The 22,174-nt window shown below is 38.1% G+C and overlaps 1 protein-coding gene across 5 annotated transcripts in view; it reads left to right on the forward strand.

Moving 5' to 3' along the window:
- INPP4B (inositol polyphosphate-4-phosphatase type II B) overlaps positions 1-22,174 on the forward strand; it is a 714,114-nt gene that overhangs the window by 459,591 nt on the left and 232,349 nt on the right. For all 5 annotated transcript variants that reach the window (XM_019977498.2, XM_070769067.1, XM_019977497.2 and 2 more), the window contains 2 exons: positions 1,701-1,812; positions 10,201-10,273. In XM_019977498.2, coding sequence (XP_019833057.2) covers positions 1,701-1,812; positions 10,201-10,273 — 185 coding nt within the window. The remainder of the gene's footprint in view (positions 1-1,700; positions 1,813-10,200; positions 10,274-22,174) is intronic.

A 22,174-nucleotide genomic window follows, 5' to 3' on the forward strand; every position in this document is an offset into this window, starting at 1 on the left:
AGAGTCGGATACAACTGAAGTGACTTAGCAGCAGCAATGTCACATTCATGATTTATAGGTTACTATATAATTTTCAAGTGGGAAAATGATATAATTAATTGTTAAAATTATCTCAGAATTGGAGTTTAGTTTTTTTTACAACATCATAGATAATACTGTCATCTGCATATACATCTTCTCTATAATAAATACTTAAGTTTTCTATATTAATTTAAAAAATTGAGTTAATATTATGATTTACACTGATTTAAAAATCACCAAGAAGCATTTTATTTTACATTTAATAAGAACCTTAATACACTATTTAAGTAAATCCCTTTTATTTTTCTATGTACATAATCTTTATTTTATTACATTATTGCATTCCCTATGTTTAGGTCTCTAGAATTTTTGTAATTTGGTTTTCTTAGAAGCATAATTCAAAAGGTGTGTTTAAATTTGTACTCTATATATTTGAGAAAAACTTTTTATGATCTGGTAAAAATTGGATTTCCTTTTCACCTAACTTATTCATTATTTTAATAAGCACTTTAGTAAACTGTACTAATCTTCCTATTCCTCTTCTGACACCTCTAATAATAAAAATAGTGACGTTTTGAAGGAATTGGTTGAAATATACCATTTATATTCAGATTAAAATTTAAAATAAAAATTAAAAATGACTAGATAAAGAAAATGAAGATTATGTAACTAACTTTAGTCAGTTAGGCTTAGGGAGAAGCCACAGCCGCACCCCACCAATGGATGACTTAACTGCCTATCTTCCAAATAAGTTTAAAGGGAAGCCCATCATTGTGTCTTACAGTGTTCCCATGACATGATGCCATCATTTATTCTGTATATTTTATTGCCCAGAAAATAAATTTGAGACTCTTAAAGGATTGTTGTTATTAACTTTATTTTTGTTTTCATTATTGATGTTAACCATAAAATGTGTGTAACAGTGGTTATGATGAAAATCTTAATATAAAATTATCATTTTCATTAAGTAGAGAAGACTGCTTTAAGTCAACAGACTTAAAGGGAATACAAACCTTGGTTTCTGGTTTTGCCACTTTGTTTCCATGAATGTGTCTGTCTTCTTGAGTCTCAGCTTCTTTATCCAAAAAAGTAATGGTTATCTTAAATGACTTCAGTGATTAATTTCTGCTCTGTATGTACTATAACTTTCTGATGTTTGCTGGGAGAGAATCATCTTTAACTGGTCTCTGAGAAAGAAAAATGACATTTGGAAAAAGGCATAAAATCAAAGTTATAGCCAATGGCTGGGTCATAGAGGAATATAAGGTTATTTTTACTCTTTTCTGTTTTATTCAGATGTAGTGTCTGTAATAGATGTGGACAGTATCCCATGAGCTTGGTACAGAGGAGACATGACTGATGCTGCTGTAGGGACATGGGGTTATCAAATGGAGCATGGATCCTAGTCTTGGCTACTCCTAAAAGCCTTGAGGTGACTTTACCTTCATGAGGTAGCTTTTGACAGTCCATGCACCTACCATGCTTAATTTTCTTTGGAAATTAAAAACAACACCAACATGATGTACAGGTTTTTATGTCTAAAAAAGCAGATTTGTTCATTACAACCGATGCAGGTAAAAAGCAGTGCTAGTGGTTTTCAGAAACAAACATGTTTGGATATACTTTCTGGAAAGAGAAGAGTCTTACCTTTCATTCATTTCATTTATTTTTGGTTGCAGAACCTCAGATGGTGGCAAAGTTGTCGGCACGATAGAAGTCAGTGTCGTGAAGATGGGGGAGATTGAGGATGGGGAAGCCGACAACATCACGACAGATGTGCAGGGACAAAAGGTAGGGTCCCAGTCAGCTCACTGCACAAATTAAATTAGAAACGATCAGCTCTGCCAGCTGCCTGGATCACCATCACCTCTGTGGGGTATGAAATCTCATTATTCAAAAGCTAAATGAGAAATCAGCTTTGGAATGGGAGTACCTTAAGTGTGCCTCATCCTCACAACCCAGACGGCCTGTGTGCATGAAACTATGCAAAGCCACGCACGATTCAAAACACCTTTCTCTCGGCAGCTGGCTGTCTGTGTTGGCACAGCCTCTTCTCAGTTAGAACAAAAGTATTGATCGCTGTTATATTCTGCAGTAATTAGCCCTATGTGAGATGCACAGAACATTCTGGGAGGCCTATTGCCAAAAGTAACCACTTCTCTGCTCTCGAAATTCTCTTTGGAAAACGATTTAGTTTGAGTTTGGGTTGTGTTTTCATGTGAAGGAGGACAGATTGAACAACTCTGTGCCTTAGGAAATGATGGAGAAAGAAGCAGGAAGTGGTAAATGGGTTGGGGGGATGGGCGGGAAGACTCTAGAGGGGGAGGGGCAGTGCCAGCTTCCTTGAAGTCCAGAATATTGTCAGTATCCAGGATTTTTATTTCCTTTCCACTTTCTTTTCTTTAAATAGAGAGACAAAATTGTTAGTCTAAAGTCCTGATTTAGGAAGGGAGTTGCCCATCTCACTGAAGGACAGAGGATCGAGTTATAAATTAATAGCTTTTTTCCCCCCTCAGGGACATGAATTTGTTTATATATTAGAATGTCTGCCTTTTCACAAATGAGCATTTTTTAATAACATGATCCATTGTGACCTGTTTTCTGGCTTAGTGTCCCTTATCTGGGAGCATATTTTAATTTTTGGTACAGAGGAAACATCTACACATCTCTCTAGCATGAGAAAGACAGTACTTATCTAGCACTTGACAAATCGTTAACACTACAAAAAAAAATCTAAACTGATTAAAAAAAAAAAAAGTTGTTCTTAGTCTGCATAGGCTAGGGTCTTACCACTTCCCCAAGCCTTGTTCTTCTCTGCTCCCTACTCTCCCTCAGAATGTATTCCAGGTCATGAACATATTTCAGTGAGGTCCAATGTTTGAATCAGGTTGCTGGCAAATGGCAGGGCCATGTTGAAGTTATGCAGCAGACCATCTTAAGATTCCTGTCTTATGGCTAAGGTTCTGTCATTCAACCCTTGTTAACTCTGGACTTCTATGTAAGACTCCTATTAGTCACCACCACGTGAATGCTTGTGTGTATCAAGATTAGAGGGGGAGGATTTGTAGGTTAAGAAGGTGGGGAGGGTGTCGGGGGAACAGGATGAACTAAGGGCAGAAATAGGCAGATAATTGTGCCTGAACCCATGGAGACCAGGAGCTAAAACACTTCCCATTTCAAAGTAAGCCTGCTTTCCATTTTCCTAACCTATTACCAGCCACCTCTATTTTTTCTCAAAGCTGGCTCACCCCTTGACTCCTTTACAATGTTGCTATTATGGGATAGCACAAATTGAGTCATGTTCTTTTCATAAATGGAGAACCTGATACTCAGGAATATGCCCCACTAAAGTTGTACATAATGTTTCTGATTTAGTAACGTGAACTTAAAAAAATGAGTTAACTGAGCTGTTCCAGAAATAGGTGGCAGTGTCAGCAGGTACCTTGTAGTTGTCATAAGTGGGCTAAAATGCTAACCACATCAAGCATTGTTTGTTTTAGCTGTATCCTATCTGCATTCTTGACCTTTTGCAAAGTTTTTTATAAAGTTACTATAAACCCTGTTTGCAATCCCTAGGAACAGTCGTGAAGAGCACATCGTAAGGTCCACTCTGCACGATATTTAGAAGAGTTATGTGGAAAGAACTTTATCTCAGTGTTTTTCAAAGTGTGGTCGGAATCATCACAGTGTTTGTTAGAAATTCAAATATGAGGACCCTTTTGCAGACTTGCTAAATCAAAATCTCTATGAAATGTATTAACATGGTCTGTTACTAATAGTGATTTAAATCTTGAAGTTAGTCAATGGCTGAAATATATGAAAAGACAAAGTAACTGAGATTGAGGTTATCCTAAAACCACATCCCTCTCACTGGTTTGCACAAATGCAGGAGAGGAAATGGAACAACTCTTTGCACCATAGTCGTGTACTAAGTGGCACGTGTTATCCCTTATATATACTGAGCAGATAAAAAATTAGTACCTATATGAACCTGCTTGGGCTGCCATAATGAAATACCATAGACTAAATGACTTGACGGAAATGTAATACTCACAGTTCTGAAATGCTACCGAGTCCCGGATCACAGTGCCAGATGATTCAGTTCCAGGTGAATCCTCTCTTCCTGGCTTGCAGATTTCTTGCTGTGTCCTCACAAGGCTTTGCCATGGCACACATGCATAGAGGGAAAGAGGGAGCTCTGGTGTCTCCTCCTCTTCTTGTTAAGGACACGAGCTGTAGCACTAAGGTCCTACTCTTGTGACCTCATTTAACCAATTCCACAAAGTTCTTATCTTCAAATACAGTGACATGAAACATTGGGACTTCAACATATGATTTCGGAGGAATGTGATTCAGTTCATAATGGTACCTTTGATGTAAAATACTACATTTTAATCCTGAATCGTACGCATCAACCAGAGCATGGACAACAATTGTAAATGAAAATCCAAGCTCTTTCCTCTCACATATGTTTACTTGTTTCCTAAAACCATATTATTATGTTTTTTTTGTTTTTTAAATCAAAGGAAGACTGTGCATAGGGTCCTTCACCATATTATACTGGTTCAAACTTCTATTTGATACATAAAAACACAGAAATAGAAGACAAAGTGTTAAAATGACAGAACAGTAGAAAGAAAAATTCACAAAAGAAGTACTAACATTGTCCTTTTACAAAGCTAACATGTAATATGAAAAACATTACATTTATAAAAAAAGGGTTTTTTTTAATTTTGGGTTATGTTTCAATCCTTTGTTCCTCTCATACTTATAATCAATATGGCAGTAAATCCTGTTCATTTTGACTTCTAAATAAATTCAGAATCTGACAACTTGTGACCCCTTAGGGCACTGTGACCTACATTGTCTGTCACCTAGATTTTTGCAGTACAGTAAGTCCTCTACATATGAACAGGTTCCATTCTGAGAGCACGTCCATATGTCCAATTTTTCATACATCCAACGAAGTTAGCCTGGGTACCCAACTAACACAATCAGCTATGTAGTAATGTGCTGTAATCAGCTTATAATACTTTCTACACAAATAATACATAAAAAACAAACATGAACATAAAATAAGGAAAATATTTTTAATCTTACAATACAGTACCTTGGAAAATGCAGTAGTACCATACAATGGCTGGCATAGGAGGGCTGGCATCGAGTGAACAGGCAAGAAGAGTTACTGACTGGAGGAGCAAGAGGAGGTGGGAGATGGTAGAGCTGAAGGGTCATCAGCAATAGGAGACGGAGGGCAAGCTGCAGTTTCATTCATGCTTATGTTGATGGAATGCATGTTTGCGTCTTTGAAAGTTCACAACTGGAAGGTTCACAGTTAGGGGACTTACTGTAGTCTCTTGCATGTCTCCCTGACTCCTTCCAGCCTCCTTCCCTGCCATCCTCACCACAGGCATAGTCTGTTCTCAGCAGAGCACTTCCTAAAATGTAATACAGAATGTGCCATTCCTCAGATGGCCTCATCTCCAAGAAGACCGAGTGAGCTACAAGGGAAGCCCCAATAAATCCAAATCCTCACTTAAAGTCCTACAAGTTTTGGTCCCCTTCACATCCTTCACCTCCTTTTCCACTCCTCAGTTTTGTCCATTTTGATCCAGCCACATTATCTTCTTTGCTGCTCCTTAAACATCCCAGATATATTTCCAACTTGGGTCCATGAACTTTGTTCTTCAATCTATCCATGTAGCATTTTCCCCAGTATCTGTGCTCCACTCCTTCACTTCCTCTGGTCTTTATACAAAATCACTTTCTCACCGAAGCCTTCTCTGCCAACATATCTAAAACTGCAATGCCTGTCAGAAACACCCTCTCTTCTCTGAGTTATTTTGTCTTTAGTACTTATTGCTGTCCAACCTTATATGTGTTTTTTATTTATCTCATGTATTGTTTATTTCTTCACTAGAATTAAACTTCCTGAGAGAAACGTGTTTGTCTGTTTTGTTCTCTTTTCTACCCTCAGTGCCCAGAACTGAGCCTGACAGAAGGACACTGAATCAATGAATAAATGAAGTCAATATTACTTTGAAGAAATTAAATCCAAAATTGCCTCCTAGATGGGACAATATTTAGCTATATAGCACTGTACAAGGGCTTCCCCAGTGGCTCAACTATAAAGAATCTGCCTGTAGTGCAGGAGCCACAGGAGATGCAGGCTCATCCCTGGATTGGAAAGATGCCCTGGAGGAGGGCATGGCAACCCACTCCAGTATTCTTGTCTGGAGAATCCCATGGACAGAGGAGCCTGGTCGGTTACAGTCCATGGGGTCACAAAGAGTCAGACACGACTAAGTGACTGAGCACACATTCACGTTCATCAGTGAACCAAGTAGGCATCAAGTAGGCACAGATGCCACCTTCTTGTAAAGTAAAAAATAAGCGATGTGTTGTTGATCAGATGGTGCTATTTGTTATAGGGAAAAAGGACTAGAGAGTCCTAGGCTGTGGCCATTTTAAACTGGATGGTCAAGGATAGATTCACTAGTAATATGATATTTGATCTGAAACGTGCAGGAAATAAGGAATAAGAACTGTGGATTTCTGAAAGGAGAAAGAATTATACGTAGAGTGAGCAGCAAAAGCAGAGGTCCTAAGATGGCAGGATGCTCCTTGTGTTGAAGGAACAGCAAGAAGGTCAGTGTGACTAGAATTGAGGGGTCAAGCAGGAGAGTGATAGGAGTTGAGGACAGATTCATGAAGCAGGGAAGACGGACTGTGTACTTCCTTGAAGCCTATTAGACTCTGGGGTACGTGTAAAGACAGTTGAGGAGACGAGTGTATAGGTGTGAAGTCTGATTCATATTTTAGGAGGACCTTCTGGCTGCTGTTGAGTAGAGCCTACCGTGAGGCAAGGACAGCAGAATGAAACCCAATTATTATGAAGATTCAGGGTAGAAATGCAGATGAGCTGAATTAGGGTGATGCTGATGGAGAAGGTGAATTGTGGCCACCCTCCAGGAGAAAAGGATAGCTAAAAAATAGAATTACCATTTTCTCAAAAACACTGAGAGAAGCAGGTGGAGGACGATGGGAGATTTTGAGATGCTATATTTGACATTCCTCTTAGATATTTAAATATATATGTATCTAAGCAGCTGGAGGTTCAATTCTGGAATTCAGGTGGGCTGTCCAAACTGGAGTTATGTATTTGTGGGTCACCAGATGATATTGGATGGTGTTTAAGCCATGAGACTGAATGAGATCACAAAAGCATAGCTCTTCTGTTTTACACTCTTGAAATTTATATTTATGTGGATTTTATCTACTGACATTTACTGTATTCGTAATTATACTGTATATAATTCACTTATTTGAATTATATCTGTAGACATTTATCATATTAGAAAGTCAAACAGGAAATGTTTAAAACAGAAGAGTATATAAGTACACATACCATTAGCTATCACGTGATTGGGTAATACAGTCTAGAAAATTCTACTGTATGCTTATAAGAGAAAGAGAAGGAAACAGACAAATAATATTTTAGTATTAATTTGAAAATAAAGTTGTCTTTAACCTGTGCTAGATTCTACAAAGGATACAAAGACAAAAGTTATCAGGGGGACTTCTCTGGTGGTCCAGTGGCTAACACTCTGAATTTCCAATGCAGAGGCCATGAGTTCGATCCCTGATCAGGGAACTAAGATCCCACATACTGTATGGCCCAGCCAAAAAGTAAAATAAATTAAATGAATGTATCTTTAAAAAAAGGCGTCAGGAATTTCCAGGAGACTCCAGAATAACTTTGAGAACCATGATTGATGAAATAAACTAACAGATGTGAAAGTACTTAGCCATGAAGTGTTGGTCTTGATGGATTCATACAGAGCTTTATGATTATTGTTCATACAATATTGCTAATTTTCTAGATCAATGAGTATCAACGCGTATCAAATTGATATGTTAGCTGAGAGTCAAAATCATTTAGCTCCAAGAATTTTACATATCTTATGTTTCTTCTGCTTGGCCACACTTACCATCAAAAGATACTTTTAAAATTATTAATCACAATCAATAGGGTTATGGTGCTACATCTGGTAAAAAAGCATGTGATGTTTTGCTATTCCTGCTCAGAATCACAAATGTAGAGTCATTACATTGTGAGTGCACATCATGCAAATGTATAATGTTGCAAATATCCATCATCATAATAGCAATGAACAGTATAAATAGATGAACCTTCTTAAGCACAATTTCCACCTCATTTCCATCTTTGCATTCTCTGTAGCAACTAGCACAGTGTAACAGTGACTCTAAGGTCAATGTAAAAAAAAAAAATTAAATATAGCTTAAGGAAATAAATAAGGTTCTTGGCCTGTAGAACTTTCCATCTAAATAGTGACACAAAGTGTACACTTCAGGAAACAATTGAAGAAAGCAATAACCAGAGTCCAAATATGAAAATGTTAGTTTGTTAAGTGCTTATTACTTTCTGTTTATGTTCAATGGGTTTAAATCTTGAGGGGATTCTGAGTAGTAGAACTTTAAAATACAGTAACATTGCAAAATAAGAATATTAGTTTAAAATGTCCTCAATATCGGTTTTCCAGTGTGGGTGGAAGATATAAATATATAAAAGTCATATGTCTGTATTCATTTGGTGAAATGAAGCAGGCCTTTATTTGGAAAGAGAAAGTTATCTTTGATTTCAAAGAGGCAGGACTGCCTCCATAAAAAAGAAGCAGTTTCTCAGGATAATAGCCTGGTTTCTGGGAATTATGGACTTCTTCACTAAAAAGGTTTAATCTAAACCATCCCTATAAGTTATGTTGTAGATGATGATATTCTTTTGGAAAGGAAGATGATTTAGAGCTGTGTATCTAGTTATTATGTGGAAGGACGCAGGCACAAAGCATGAAAGCATTTGAGGACCAGTCTGAGAATATTGAATTTGATTGGACAGTAAATAACCATTATACATTCCATAACCAAACACTGATATGATGAATATAATGTTTACCAAAAATTACTTTAACAGCCAGCCCTATGTAGGCTGAAAGAAGTAGAGAAAATATTGTAAATAGGAGAAATAAAGAATTTTAAATGTGTCGAAGGATCCTTGCAAATTGCTGTGGTGATTTGGAAAGTGCATATACAAAATACCTGTGCGTTAAAAAAAGTAATCACCTCTGACTTCTGGTTTGTTGTAAAATGATCTAAATCACACTAAATTTTAAGAATTCTTTGCAGTTATTCATTCTTTTAGTGGGATCTCAATATAAGCACTAAAAAATTTAGGAAAGCACATTTTTCTCCATCTGGAAATTTCCTGAGTAATGTGATGAATGTTATGATAGAGGAATGAGTAGTAGACTTTAAGAATACAGAAAGTAACATTTAAATCAATGTCTTAAATTATTTGTGTCCCTTCTCAAAATACTTGAGAGACCTACACTTTGCTATCATGAACCTCTGTGGTTGTGAATCTCAAAGCAGGGCCAGTCCCTGGAGGAGGAAGGGAGGTAGGTTTCTGTGTCTCTCCCTGTCTCTCCTGTCTCCTGTCCAGAGCAGTGTCTATTCTGTAAAGGATCATGAGCTGAGTCTATTTATCATGGGTTAATAAATCATCTATTATCTCTAGATTGGCATGTGTATAAATTACTTATTCATAAATCGGACATCAGCTTGTTTATAAAGTACCCTCATCCTTTATGAGCAAGTGTTTGTATCTTTTGCCAGAGACAGAAAGTCTCCTTTTGCACTGTAAAATTAGATGCTACAATATATTTTCTCCTTTATTTACAGTTACCTTTACTTAAAAGCTAGAAAATAATTTGCTTTTTATTGATCGAAAATCGACCCACCCAGGTGACAGAAATACAAAGCCATTCATCTTCTCATAGGGGATTTGCTGTAATGGGAACCTATTTCTAGCGTGTTAGGGAGAGTTCTTTTCTACAAAGAAAGTACAAATTTTCTCTCCTAAGAAGTCTTTAACTCTAACTGAAATGTAGTCTATAATTGCATAATAAAGTCATATTATATGTAAGTAAATAATCACAAGTTAAACTAGGTTCATCATAAAGGTACAGCTCAAAATAGTTTTTCAAAAATGTCTTGTTCAAAACTTTTTGAAACTGTGTGTATGGCCTCATGTTTTAAGAGAATCTCATTCCTTACTTGATCGTGTTCAAATACATTTTCTTTCTTCTTTTTCCTTCCTAGTGTGCATTGGTTTGTGAATGTTCAGCCCCAGAAAGTGTGAGCAGAAAAGATAACCTACCTTTTTTGAATGCCGGTATGTACCTCAGTTTTGGAAACTTAAGTTCATTCCATGTGAACATACATTTTAATTTTCTAAGAAGTTGATACTGAACCCGGATACATTCTCACAGAACTGTTGTAAACATTTATCAAATATTGGTAATCATGGGAGTTAGCAGTGAAGGGGTAAACTTGACAATTCCATAAAAAAATATATTTGTATATCTTGGCTAAATGGCAAAACAAATTCTTTTTATCTATTGGATTTTATTTTATCTGACATGAGACGTCATTTCAGATGATGGAGGAAGATGGAGGAAGTATTAGAAATGTGAAGCTCGTAGTTAGTTTGACTTTCTAATTCTAGAATTTAAAGTTGTTAAAACAGTGTGTATATGGATTCAGTAGGAAAAATTCATACATACATTTGTACATTCCAGTGTGTGTGTGAATATATATATATATATGCATATACATGTAGTGTTAATAACTTCAAGAAGGCACTGAACAGTGTGGTAAATGATGACTTTGACATCTGATACAGTTATAAAATATGTGATAATATACATATATGTAAATCATGGAACTAACTTCTGAATGATAACATACATTGTGTTACCAGTAGTGATAATATTAGCAAATAATGATTAGTACAATGGCAAGCAAGATGCTAAATGCCTCGTATGCCTTGCCTTTCCTTGTTTTCTAATATGTGCTATGAAGAAGGCACTCTTATTATCTCCATTTTATAGATGAGGAAATTGCTCAAGATTACTACTTAGCCACAACAAGTCCAACATTTAATCTGGTTTTAATCCCAAGGCCTTTGCTCTTAATTACTAGATCATGCTTTTACTAAAAAAGCCATTAATTAACAAGCTGGTATAACCGTAAAATAAACCTTAACATTTTCCTAGTCTTGCAATGTTGTGCATTTCAACAGTGACATGGATAGCATGATAATCAGATTGAGTGGTACCAAACTTCAAAGTTACTAAGACAGAACCCCTAAACAATGAGCAATTTTCCCCTGCAGAAACCCAGTAATAATAAGAGATGGAGAAAGACATACAACATTTTAAATCAAAGAACTCAAAATAAAATATAGCAACCAAAAGCCCATGAATTGCACTTAAAAGAATGGAGGATTAAACCAAAGAAGAGAAGCTACTTCTCAATCTAGGACCAAATGGCATGTTTTAAAACATGGTTATTAAGGATATAATATCAGGAGGAATGTGCATTAAATAGGGAAGGGGCTAGCTGCACAGCTATACCAGCCAGATACCATAAAAATACTTAAGGTATCTATGTGGCTAAAATAGCTAATGTATCCTCAAAGGGTCTTCCTCATATATGTTTTTTCTTTTAAAAGCTGACCAAACCTCTAAACCTTGATTTCAGTATATCTAGATAATCTATTTAATTCTCCAGATGTCAACTTTGAGAAGTAAAATTGAATGTGAGAGATATTGCACTCATGTTAAATACAGTTTAAATGAATCAAATTATCATCAAAATCATCTACACTGTAATTATAAGACACTTTTAAAGTGATTCACTCATGTGAACCTTGTAATTTTTTTATGCACACAAAGGGAAATGCCATTTTAAAATACTGATTGGTTTAATATAAATTTCAAAGAGAAAGAGAAAAGTGGCTCTGGGAGTAGAAAGAAATATATCACCTAAGGAAGATGAGACAAAGGGAACATGAGAAAAATAAATCTGTACCTTCTGATCCTTGTGCCATAAAATCTGCAAGGCATGAGTTTTGGAAGCCTATTAACTCTTCCAAGTGTCTAGGGTATGATTCCTAACCTTTGATTTGTAATATGACAGAGACAAGCGATGTGGAAGTCTTGGGAGCAGCTACATTCTACAATTTAAATACACTCACTAACGGAGTGAAAGAGGATTGATTACCGCTTTCCCTTTTCCTGGAGCTGACGGTTTTGGTGGTGATTCTACACTTTGTTCCGATGATTTTTTTCTGTGTCGTTGGTCCAGGCAATCTGAAAGTGCCTAGAATATTAGCCAAAAATATTTTCTTTCTATGAAATAATTTTTTGAAATGCAGTCTTATTTATTTGGCTGCACTGGGTCTTCCTTGGCAGCACGTAGAATCCCCGTTGCATCCTGTGGGAATCTTCTTTCCCTGACCAGGGATCGAACCTGGGTCACCTGCATTGCAGGGAAGATTCTTAACCACTGGATCACCAAGGAAATCCCACAGATATTTTTTATGAGCCTTCTTATATTAGGGAAAGTGAAGTCGCTCAGTTGTGTCCAGCTCTTTGCGATCCCATGGACTGTAGCCTGCCAGGCTCCTCTGTTGATGGGGATTTCCAGGCAAGAATACTGGAGTGGGTTTCCTTCTCCAGGGTATATTAGGGGAAGATAAGACAAAATGACTGTCAAATGTTCTAAAAGCTTGGTTTTTAAAAAATTATTTTAAAATACAACTAAGTGCTATGTATACAACGCTTCTGCTCATAATCCTAAAGCGTATCGCACATGTATAGAATATGTAAGTAGAAGATGCACCCTTGACTTTGGTCTGTGTGTACCTTGGTATTTTGTTCTATTTATTTATCCATCTAAACTCAGCAACTTTGGAATTAATCTATTATACTCCCATGAGGTACTTTTTCACAATCTGTAGGCGGAGGGAGCTATTGACATTCTTCCCAAGCCTTTATATTCATGTATTATTTGGAACTTGCCAGTCTCAAGTGAGTTATGAAGTTCTTACTGATTGAGCGCAAGAGGATGTCATAGCTCATAGCTGCTCTTCACTATTCTATTTGTATCTCTAGAGGTTTAATGAATAACTCGGAAAATTCACTTATCTATTGTGAGACTCCAGAGAAAAAGCTCTTCCCTCTTGGGTCTCACCGTTTTCATGCCGCATTTGCCTCTCAAGTTGAAGGTATATGTTGGGAGCCTGGAGAGGTGAGGGCAGGAGGAGAAAAAAAGATGAGGAGGAGGAGACGGGGCAGAATTTACAACTCCATAAAAAAGATATATAAGTACTTTAGCTATACAGGAGAAAATAAATTCCTTTCAGCTGTTGGACTTTATATTCTCTGAAAGAGGAAATGAATTAGAAGATGTAGTATTAAGAATTGTGAGGTTCTCATTTTGTTTGATTTTATTATAGTTTTATCAAAGTTGTTGAAAAGTTACCTGTTTAATTATTGGTGCATTCATTTAAGCAAAATGGCAGTGAGAACACTTGAAACTATGTGTTGTTGGGGTGTTGCCTCAGGGATGAGGGTAGGGAAAGTTAATTTTGAACACAGGGAAGTGTGAACAACCAAGTCTCTTACCTGGTCACAGAGTTGGGTGTCCATAGACTGTGGCGCCTTTGTCTACAGCAAAACAAGAACACATGGGCTCTGGTGGTATTAATACCAGTGCCCTGAACAGGCTCTGTGAAGAACTGGTGTCACAGCCTAGATTTGCTAACAGCAATGTGACTCTGACGGCCTGGTCAGGCTCTTTGGACACTGATACTTTTGGGATGACCAAACTGACCTTGACAGTCTTCGATTTCCTTTTTGGCCCTCCATGTCTGAAATCTAAAGAGCATAGTTTAGCTTTTGCTATGTCTTCCTTCATTTTAGAAATATTTCATGAAAGTTTTCATTTTCATCAGTTTCACATGGAGTCCTATATCTGATTCTTTGTCACTTACAGTTGTCTTTCTCAGGAGTTATTTATATTTAATAAGCCTGGCCACAGTAAACTCCTTAAAAAATTTTGTCAAGATCAACAATTCTCTCTAGATTTCCTGAACCTAACCATTTTCTTTGGTAAAGTATAATGCTACAGAATACTTCAGCCCATGGACTTTGATATTATCATGATCAATCTGAGAAGCTAATGGACTCTGTCATCGTTTCCTATTATCTTCACATTTTGAGTGAGTTTCCCTCTGTCAGCAAGCATTCGATCTGATACAGCATCTTTCCTGGTTGAATTCTATACTTCTTGAGTCATGAAATTATCTATGATATTTTTGAAGACCAGTTTCATGCTGTATATTAATGTGCATGCTGTCCATGCTCTTCATAGAGGGTGTATCTGACAGTGATAAATTCCATGACTGTAAAAAAATCTAAATCTCAATGTGAGGACTACCCTGTTTTCAGTCCTAAATACAGGTACTTTCCCCCCTATTTGGAGAGTTTATTGGTGTTTATCTTCTTGCCTCAGGGATGAATCACAAGTGTTCTCAAAGTAGTCCATGTATCTTTTATTCTTTTCCCCCAGAAAGGCTTAAGCCATCTACTTTCCCAGGCAGCACTAGCGGTAAATAGCCTGCCTGCCAATGCAGGAGGTGTAAGAGAAGTGGGTTTGATCCCTGGGTTGGGAAAATCCCTTGAAGGAGGGCATGCAGGCCACTCCAGTATCCTTGCCTGGAGAATCCTGTGGACAGAGGAGCCTGGCGGGCTACAGTCCATGGAGTCACAAAGAGTCAGACAAGATTGAATGACTTAGCACACATGCCCTATAGCTTTACTGAAGTTGCCTGATTACGAGCTGTTTAAGAAGAAGAAACATTGCTTATTTATTTCTGTGTCTCCAGGGACAGAAAGCAATAGGAACTCAGCAGATATTTGTCAAATGACTGATAATGGGTGTATCTTACCACTTGAATTTATGCTTCAGGTACAGAAAACTGCTCTGTTATTCTTCTGTCCCTGAGAAAGATGTTCAAATTGAATTATTTCTGTTTAAAATGATTTATTACTTTCCCTAAAAATTACTGTTAAATTCTCATTTAAAATTTTTTTTCTGCTTCATTTGGCACCATATATTTTAATTGCCTTTCACAATACCACATAACTGAACTAAGTACAGGCAACATTCTCCTCAATTCCACCCCATCTAAAGCAACTGGTGACTGAATATTTTAAGAAATATTCTGAGAGACTTTGAAAAATATTTCTCTCTATATTCATTTCGAGTCCTAAGGAATTCCAGCCAAAAAAACAAATCTCTTTGTTTTGTCTATTTTTTTTTTCCTTTTCATTCATGAGGTACTAAATTAACTACCTTGTCAAATTTTAGATCATATCAGTTTACAACAAAGGTATCTCTCTGGTATCTTCTTTGTGCTCAGTTGTATCTGACTCTTTGCAACCCCATGGACTGTAGCCCACCAGGCTCCTCTGTCCATGGGATTTCCTAGGCAAGATTACTGGAACAGGTTGTCGTTTCCTTCTCCAGGGAATCTTCCTGACCCAGGGATTGAACCTGCATCTCTTGTGTCTCCTGCATTGACAGGGGAGTTTCTTGACTAATGCGCCACCTGGGAAGCCTCATATGTTCTTCATACTAGTTAAATAGATTGCCCTTGTATTTATAACTCTATGATATATAAAATATAGGACCATCTTGGCTTATAACATTGGCCTTTTATCCTTATACTTATTCACCAGATTTCTTTGCACTTTGCTGTTTTAATAAATCCAGTGGAGCCCATTGTCAACTCAAAGAAAAAAACGCACAACCATAAAGCTGAGAGTTATGTTTTATCAGGCAGACTTTCTCAGGACTCTGAGTCCGGGAGACAGAAGTCTCAGATCCCTCTGAGGGACTGCTTTGAAGAGCCAGGATGTATGGGAGTTTTTGGAACAAAGGGCATGGAGCCAGAACATCAAAAGATTCTTGATAATTAAGGAAAACCAGACATCTCAAGTTAATGAAATCAGCCCTTTTCTGTGTATAGGAAAAGGAAAGTGAAATCGCTCAGTCGTGTCTGACTCTTTGTGACCCCATGGACCGTAACCTACCAGGCTCCTCTGTCCATGGGATTTTCCAGCAAGAGTATTGGAGTGCGTTGCCATTTCCTTCTCCAGGGGAACTTCCCAACCCAGGGATCGAACCCAGGTCTCCCGCATTGCGGGCAGACGCTTTACTGTCTGAGCCACCAGGGAAGATGCAAAGTCTGGGCTTATTGCAGTCATTCCTTTAAGATGCACCTCAGCTATCTGGGGCCAGTATCCTGTGTTCCCTCCTCCTGAGTTTCCTGAGTGCAGAGTCTGGCATGACTGCGGCGGTTGACAGCTGGATGGCAGGCATTCTTTGTTTTCATTCTGAGTTTCCTCAGGACTCTCCCTCCAGGTGGCTGTCATGTGATGGCTTGATGTCTGTAACATCTTTTCTTTACTGATATGGTTGATGGCGTAAGTAGTTCACACCATTAACCTTGCTCTTTTGGAATTTTCATGTTTTCTTTACTGTGTATTAACATAGAGTATAACTTGAGTGGAAGAGTAAATTTCTTTGTCTATTAATAGTAATCAATGAAATCATCAGACACTTTTAATACTTCAGCTTTGTTCCTGTTTTATCACCCTATTGCCCACCTTATGTAAACTAGAAGGAAAATAAAGGCAAGAAGATGATATAGTCAAAAAGGTAATATTTTGTGGACAAATATAAGAAGGACTTTCAGCTCTGGTGTTCCTTCCTTCATTCTGATGCCTGTGCTCTTCACTGAAGTGAGGTTTTTAGTTATGTCCTTCCCTCTTGTATTTTCTCATCTCAATTTACACAGTCAGAGCCATTCTGTTTTCCTACTAGTGGAAGTAATGATTGGCTTCCCAGGTGGCTCAGTAGTAAAGAATCCATCTGCCAGTACAGGAGATGGGTCGGGAAGATCCCCTGGAGAAAGGAATGGCTACACTCTCTAGTATTCTTGCCTGGGAAGTGAGGAGATAAAATGAAGGTTAAGAAAACAGCACAGTCGGCCTTCACAAAGTTTACCTTTTAATGGGGGGATGGGCACAGAGCAGTAACCAGACAATTATAGCACAACTGGCAAGAACCGTGATAGAGAGGGGGCTGGGGAGTACCAAGGAGAGACACCTATAGGGAGGGAGGAGATGGAAGTCAAGGAGGACCTCCTGGAGGAGGTACTAGGTGAGCTGAGTTTATGGGATAATTACCTGTAGCTAGGAAAAAGAAGCATTCCTTTGAGATTCAGAGAATGCCTTAAACAGTGGCAAAATGCCAAGAAACAACTTGAGTTCCATGAACTGTGCAGGTCATTCCAGGTTGTTCAGCATGAAAGATGAACCAGAAAGGGACACTTTTCTAAATTTTTCCTTTCCTTTAATGACTGGAGTAGAATTATTGTTATTGTTGTTCTGTCACTCAGTTGTGTTCAACTCTTTGTGACCCCATGTACTGCAGGACAACAGATTTCCTTGTCCTTCACCAGCCCCGGAACTTGCTCAAACTCATGTCTATTGAGTCAGTGATACCATCGAACCATCTCGTCCTCTGTCATTCCCTTCTCCTTCCACCTTCCATCTTTCCCAGGATCATGGTCTTTTCTAATGAGTCGGCTCTTCACATCAGGTGGCCAAAGTATTGGAGCTTCACCTTCAGCATCAATCCTTCCAATGAATATTCAGGACTGATCTCCTTTAGTATTGACTGCTTTGATCTCCTTGCAGTCCAAGAGACTCTCAAGAGTCTTCTCCAACACCACAGTTCAAAATCATCAGTTCTTTGGTGCTCAGCCTTCTTTATGGTCCAACTCTCACATCCATTCATGACTACTGGAAAAACCATAGCTTTGACTATATGAACCTTTGTCAGCAAAGTAATTTCTCTGCTTTTTAATATGCTGTCTAGTGTTTGTCATAGCTTTTCTTCCAAGGAGCAAATGTCTTTTAATTTCATGGCTGCAGTCACCATCTGCAGTGATTTTGGAACCCAAGAAAATAAAGTCTGTCAGTGTTTCCATTGTTTCCCCATCTATTTGCCATGAATTGATGGGACTGGATGATTAGAATAAACAGAACAAATCACTGAAACTACAATGAATGAAACAAATCACTTCTCTGACCAACCAAAGTTGAAAATACAAATTGTACACACTGAACTCACCAGTTATCACCAGTTGGAGACTGCTGCTGCTGCTGCTGCTGCTGCTGCTAAGTCGCTTCAGTCGTGTCCGACTCTGTGCGACCTCATAGATGGCAGCCCACCAGGCTCCCCCGTCCCTGGGATTCTCCAGGCAAGAACACTGGAGTGGGTTTCCATTTCCTTCTCCAATGCATGAAAGTGAAAAGTGAAAGTGAAGTTGCTCAGTCGTGCCTGACTCTTAGCGACCCCATGGACTGCAGCCTACCAGGCTCCTCTGTCCATGGGATTTTCCAGGCAAGAGTACTGGAGTGGGGTGCCATTGCCTTCTCCGAGTTGGAGACTAAATTCCCACAGATATTACCTTTATGTTTTACTCTGACATCTGTAATAGTTTTTCTTGTTTATGTCCTTGAATTGAAGACAGAGTGCTAGGGGCTCGTGGGCTTGGCTCCACAAGGGGAGCAGCACTTTTCCGACTCAGCTTATATCCTATTTCTATTCTTATTTTTTTTGATGCTTTAAAGCAACACAAGCAATAACATAGTATAGATTGTATGACACGCCTAAAGAAAAGTAATTTAAAAAAATTGGGGGACTTAATTTTTTAACAGTTTGTTTCATCTTCATTATTTAAAAAGTGGTCTCTCTTTGCTGTTTTTCAGAGGTCCTGTCATCTTTTCTTATGTTCTCTTCCCTATAACCATGCTTAGGACAGTCTTTTCCTGATTTCTGTTTAGGTTTTTTTTAGATCTCATTTAATCTTAAAAAGAGCCAATCTACATTTAAGATGTGTGTATATAAATCTAAGATATTTTCAACTACAAATGAGAGAGTGTCATTATCTAATTGGATTACCCAGAATTATCTTCTCTAAGTATTATCCAGCATGTGGAGAAGAGGAAATGCATGTACATTCAGCTGAATAGTGAAACTATTAAACAACTGCACAATTAAAAGCTACCAAACGAACAGATTCTCTACAAGAATCTATAGGACATTAAAATAGTGATTTTGTAAAGACTGAAGCTAATAGATTCCATTTATATATTTGATTTCTACCACCTCCTGAAAGCAAGAAATTGCATGAAGATAATCCCAGATGAGCGCTTCCCTGGTGGCTCAGACAGTAAAGAATCCTCCTGCAGAGTGGGAGATCTGTGTTCATCCCTGGGTTGGGAAGATCCCCTGGAGAAGGGCATGGCAACCCACTCCAGTATTCTCACCTGGAGAATTCTCACGGACAGAGGAGCCTGGCAGGCAATGGTCCATGGGGTTGCAAAGAGTTGAACACTACTGAGTGACTAAGCACAATCACAGATAAGCTTTGTTTGGAGAACTATATTAAAGACAACCTGATGAGATAACTGTTTCACATTTTGATGATCTCTTCAACCCTGAATCTATATTCCCAAAAGTAAAGTGAAAGTGTTAGTTGCTCAGTCATGTCTGACTCCTCACAACCCCATATAGCCCACCAGGCTCCTCTGTCCATGGAATTATCCAGGCAAGAATACTGGAGTGGGTAGCCATTTCCTTCTCCAGGGAATTCTCCTGACCCAGGGATTGAACCTGGGTCTCCTCTATTTCCAAAATTCCTTGTCTAATCCTCTTATGTCCCAACATAGACATAGAAAAGAATCGACCCTATGATACCTCCCTGGTTTATCTTTTTCTGCCCCAGGTTGCTTGAACAGCCATCTTTTTTTTTGTGCCACCTATGTGTTGGCTTTGTTGAACATATCCTTGCCATCTTTACCTTGATAATTTAAAACTGGAGCACTTGGCCTCCACAATTGCTGAAAGCCATAGAAAAGCAGGTGGTGTGCTACCTTATTAAAAAGGCCCTTTACAGTGTCTGGAATAAACAATCTAGACATTTGAGTTGTGCTGTAATTTTAGGAGAAACAAATCTGTCATTTGCTTTCTGTCCCTGTGTTCACCTTAGGGGGTAGATCTCAGAGGGAATGTGTTCAGATCTGGACTAGCTTAGAACTTTATTCTTTTTTTTTTTTTCTCATAAATATATTCATTTTAATTGGAGGCTAATTACTTTACAATTTGTAGTTAAGTCATTATTGGAACCATGGTGGGATCTAAAATCTCTTTACTATTATTCTCTTGGTAGAATCTATCACACGATATTTTTAGCAGTTGTTCTGGCAAAAGCAATGGAAAAAAAGAAGCTAATATATGCAGGGCTCTCTAAAAATAACTTATAATAGATGTTAGATTGTTGTTGTTAGTGTGTTCAGTCTCATCTGACTCTTGGGACCTCATGGACTGTAGCACACCAAGCTCCTTTATCCATGGAATTTTCCAGGCAAGAGTACTGGAGTGAGTTGGCACAATTCAGGGCATCTTCCTGACCCAGGAATCGAACCCACATCTCCTGCACTGGCAGGTGAATTCTTTACCACTGAGCCACGTGGGAAGCGAGTTGAGCTTATTATACAGTCAGCAACGCACCTATTATATAAAGAAACATTTGGCATCAGTGGAAAGCCGGAGCTGAAAGTGGTGGGCTCATTTCCACAGCTAGAGTGTGTGTGCAGAATTGTTGAAATTGTGTCTCTGCTATAGGGCAGAAGCATTTCTAAAATGACAAAAGCATTCGTTACTTATGGCCCACTGTTCAATCTTTGATACATGAATACCATGACTTTCTTTTATGTGAGGATGGCAAAAATCTTCCCACTATGAACCCAGCAAAATTTTGAGCTGAGAACATCTTCTCTGATCTGTTTGTGACCAGTGGAACAAATTTCATGGTAATTAAAAGTCAGACCATATATTGAATTTTACAAATTTATTTATTTGTAATTGAGAGATAATTGCTTTATAATATTGTATTGGTTTCTGCCATACATCAGTATGAATCAGCCATAGGTACACATATGTCCACACCTTCTTGAACCTTCCTCCCACCTCCCATCCCATCCCACCCCTCTAGGTTGTCGCAGAGCACCAGTTTGAATTCTCTGAGGCATACAGTAAATTCCCACTAGCTATCTGTTTTATATAAGGTAGTGTATGTGTTTCCATGCTTCTGTCTTTATTCATCCCACCCTCTCCCACCCCAACATTGTTCATAAGTCCATTTTTTATGTCTGCATCTCCAGTGCTGCCCTGTGAATATGGTCATCAGTACCATCCTTCTAGATTCCGCATGTATGTGTTAATATACTTTGTATTTGTCTCTTTCTGACTTGCTTCACTCTATACAAGAGGCTCTTGGTTCATCCACCTCATTATCACTGACTCAAATACATTCCTTTTTCTGACTGAGTCATGCATTGTATATATGTACCACAGCTTCCTTATCCATTCCTCTGTCGATGGGCATCTAGGTTGCTTCTGTGTCCGAGCTATTGTAAATAGTGCTGCAGTGAACACTGCGGTACGTGTGTCTTTTTCAATTATGATTTTCTCAAGGAATATATCCAGTAGTGGGATTGTTGGGTCACACAGTAGTTTTATTCCTAATTTTTTAAGGAATCATCATAGTGTTTTCCTCAGTGGTTATATCAATTTACATTCCCACCAGTAGTGCAAGAGGGTTCTCTTTTCTCCATATCTTCTCCAGCATTTATTGTTTGCATGTTTTTTTGATGATGGCCGTTCTGACTGGTGTGAGGTGATATCTCATTGTACTTTTGATTTGCATTTCTCTAATAATGAGCAGTGTTGAGCATCTTTTCATGTATTTGTTAGCCATCTATATGTCTTCTTTGGAGAAATATCTGCTTGGGTCTTTTGCCCACTTTTTGATTGTGTTGTTTGTTTTTCTGGTATTGAATTGCATGAGCTACTTGTATATTTTGAAAATTAACCCTTTGTCAGTTGTTTCATTTGCTATTTTTTTCTCCCATTCTGAGGGTTGCCATTTCACCTAGTTTATAGTTTCCTTTGCTCTACAAAGGTTTTTTTAAGTTTAATTGTGTCCCACTTGTTCATTCTTGTTTTTATTTCCATTACTGTAGGTTTGGGTCATAGAAGATCTTGCTGTGATTTATGTCACAGAGTGTTCTGCCTATGTTTTCCTCTA

The sequence above is a fragment of the Bos indicus genome, chromosome 17 (genome assembly GCF_029378745.1).
Source record: "Bos indicus isolate NIAB-ARS_2022 breed Sahiwal x Tharparkar chromosome 17, NIAB-ARS_B.indTharparkar_mat_pri_1.0, whole genome shotgun sequence".
Lineage (NCBI taxonomy): Eukaryota > Metazoa > Chordata > Mammalia > Artiodactyla > Bovidae > Bos > Bos indicus.